Source organism: Monoraphidium neglectum (genome assembly GCF_000611645.1).
Source record: "Monoraphidium neglectum strain SAG 48.87 unplaced genomic scaffold scaffold04156, whole genome shotgun sequence".
Lineage (NCBI taxonomy): Eukaryota > Viridiplantae > Chlorophyta > Chlorophyceae > Sphaeropleales > Selenastraceae > Monoraphidium > Monoraphidium neglectum.
In genome coordinates this window covers 3,339-5,112 of record NW_014009473.1, presented here as the reverse complement: position 1 = coordinate 5,112, position 1,774 = coordinate 3,339, and the positions used below count along the sequence as shown (strand labels likewise).

The 1,774-nt window shown below is 69.3% G+C and overlaps 1 protein-coding gene across 1 annotated transcript; it reads left to right on the top strand.

The window, feature by feature from the left end:
- Positions 1-235: 235 nt before the first annotated feature.
- Positions 236-1,689, top strand: MNEG_13953 (hypothetical protein; the record flags this gene model as incomplete). Its single annotated transcript, XM_014037576.1, has 4 exons — positions 236-316; positions 673-741; positions 1,039-1,095; positions 1,276-1,689. The coding sequence occupies 4 exons, from the start codon at positions 236-238 to the stop codon at positions 1,687-1,689; spliced, it is 621 nt and encodes a 206-aa protein (XP_013893030.1).
- Positions 1,690-1,774: the final 85 nt, after the last annotated feature.

Here is a 1,774-nt window from a genome sequence, read left to right as displayed (position 1 = left end):
GGGATGGGGGCTGGGCATGTGTCGTCTGGCATCTGTGACAGGCGCGGGGAGGTGCGGGCTTGTGGCTGCCCTGGGGGGGCGGCCGCCCCCCCCCACACACACACACACGCATACCCTTGCCACCCGAGCGCCGCGTGCTGCTCGCACGCACACCACGCGCACGTCCACTTCGTCGTCCCCTTATATTCCTCACCTCTCCCCGCGCCCCCAAAAACCAACAAAGGTGTCTGCCATCATGGAGGAGATGGCTGACCAGCAATTCAAGCAGATGCTGCTGGCGTACACCCTGCTGCTGCTTAACCAGGGACCCATGCACGTGAGCGCCCCTCACCACTTCTCTCAGCACAACACACACATACACACACGCGCGCGCGCGCACAGACGCACGCATGGCAGCCGCCCTCTCTAACAAGGCGGTGGGCAGCGGCCTCGTAGGCCCCGCCAGGGGCGCAGCGCCGCGGCTGCACCCGCGCCCGAGCCGCTCCTTGCGTGCGCGCCGTGCGCCCGCCACGGAAAGCGCGTTCCTTTGCCTGTGCGCTCTTGCTGCTTTGCATGCGAGCGCCGTCGGGGCGGCGCTCCTGGTGCCCCCGCTGGCGCCTTGCCGCACGCATGACGACAGCGGCCAGCGCGCGCCCGCCCCACCCGCTACGCACCCCCGCCCTCAAACCCCAGATTGACGACCTGGATAATGACTGCGAGGAGCTGCTGGTCAAGGAATTCGACTCACGCATAGACTTCCAGGTGAAGTTCGCACCCGCCATCCCCCACCCCTTCCTGTCCTCCCGCCCGCCCGCGCACTTTCTCCCTCTCTCCCCCCCACCGCCGAATCTCAATCATACCGCATGCGGACGCTGATGCTGGCCCGCAACACCTGTGGGCTGCGGTGCCGCCCGCGCGCCTGGTGGCCGCGGCCCCACCGCGGCCCACGGCCCGGGTGCGGCCGCGCGGCAGCTGCGGCCTGGATGGCGGCGCGCGTGGTTTTGTATGCTGCCTGCTTCTGCGTGACGCGGGGCGCCGCGGCGCGTCCCATCCCCGCAGGTCACGGATGCCCTGCCGCGGCTGCAGCGGTGGGGGCTCGTCTCGTGCAACGACAGGGTGAGGCTGCAACTCCTGGGGGAGGCCGCGGCTTGGGGAGGGCCGGCGCCGCCTCCCGACCTGCCCTGCACCTTGCAGCAACTGTGCATGCCGCTGGACCGCTGGACTCTTGCTTGTTCCTCCCCTTTCCACCATCCTGCCCAACCCACCCTTACACAACACACACACACACACACACAGGACGAGCTCAGCGCCTGCCCTTTGACCGACGCCATCGACACTTTGACCGCCGCCTGGACCATCGCCTACAAGGCCCTCGGCGGCGGCCACGCCAGCAGCATCTCCACCTACGACCTCCTCACCGGCAAAGCCTCGACCTTCGGCGCCGGCCTGGACCAGTGGCGCAAGGACAAGGCGCACTTGCAGGCGCTGACGTCAGCGTCGGAGGCGGACGCGAAGCGCGGGGTGTTTGGCAAGGCGAAGAACGTGCTAGGGTTTGGCAAGGGCAGGGGCGGTAACCTGGACGCCGACGGCGGCAGTGAGGGCGGGCTGGGTACAGAGGGGGGTTCGGTTGCGAGCGGCGCAGAGCTGGAGGAGGGCGGCAGCGGCGGCGAGAAGAAGAAGAAGTTCTCGCTGAAGAAGCTGCTGGCGTGATGTGACGTCACCGCGCGACGCAACCGTGCGGCGGCGGCAGCGGCTCTCGGGGGTGCGGGGCCGCGGCAGCGCCGCCGCGCGCCAC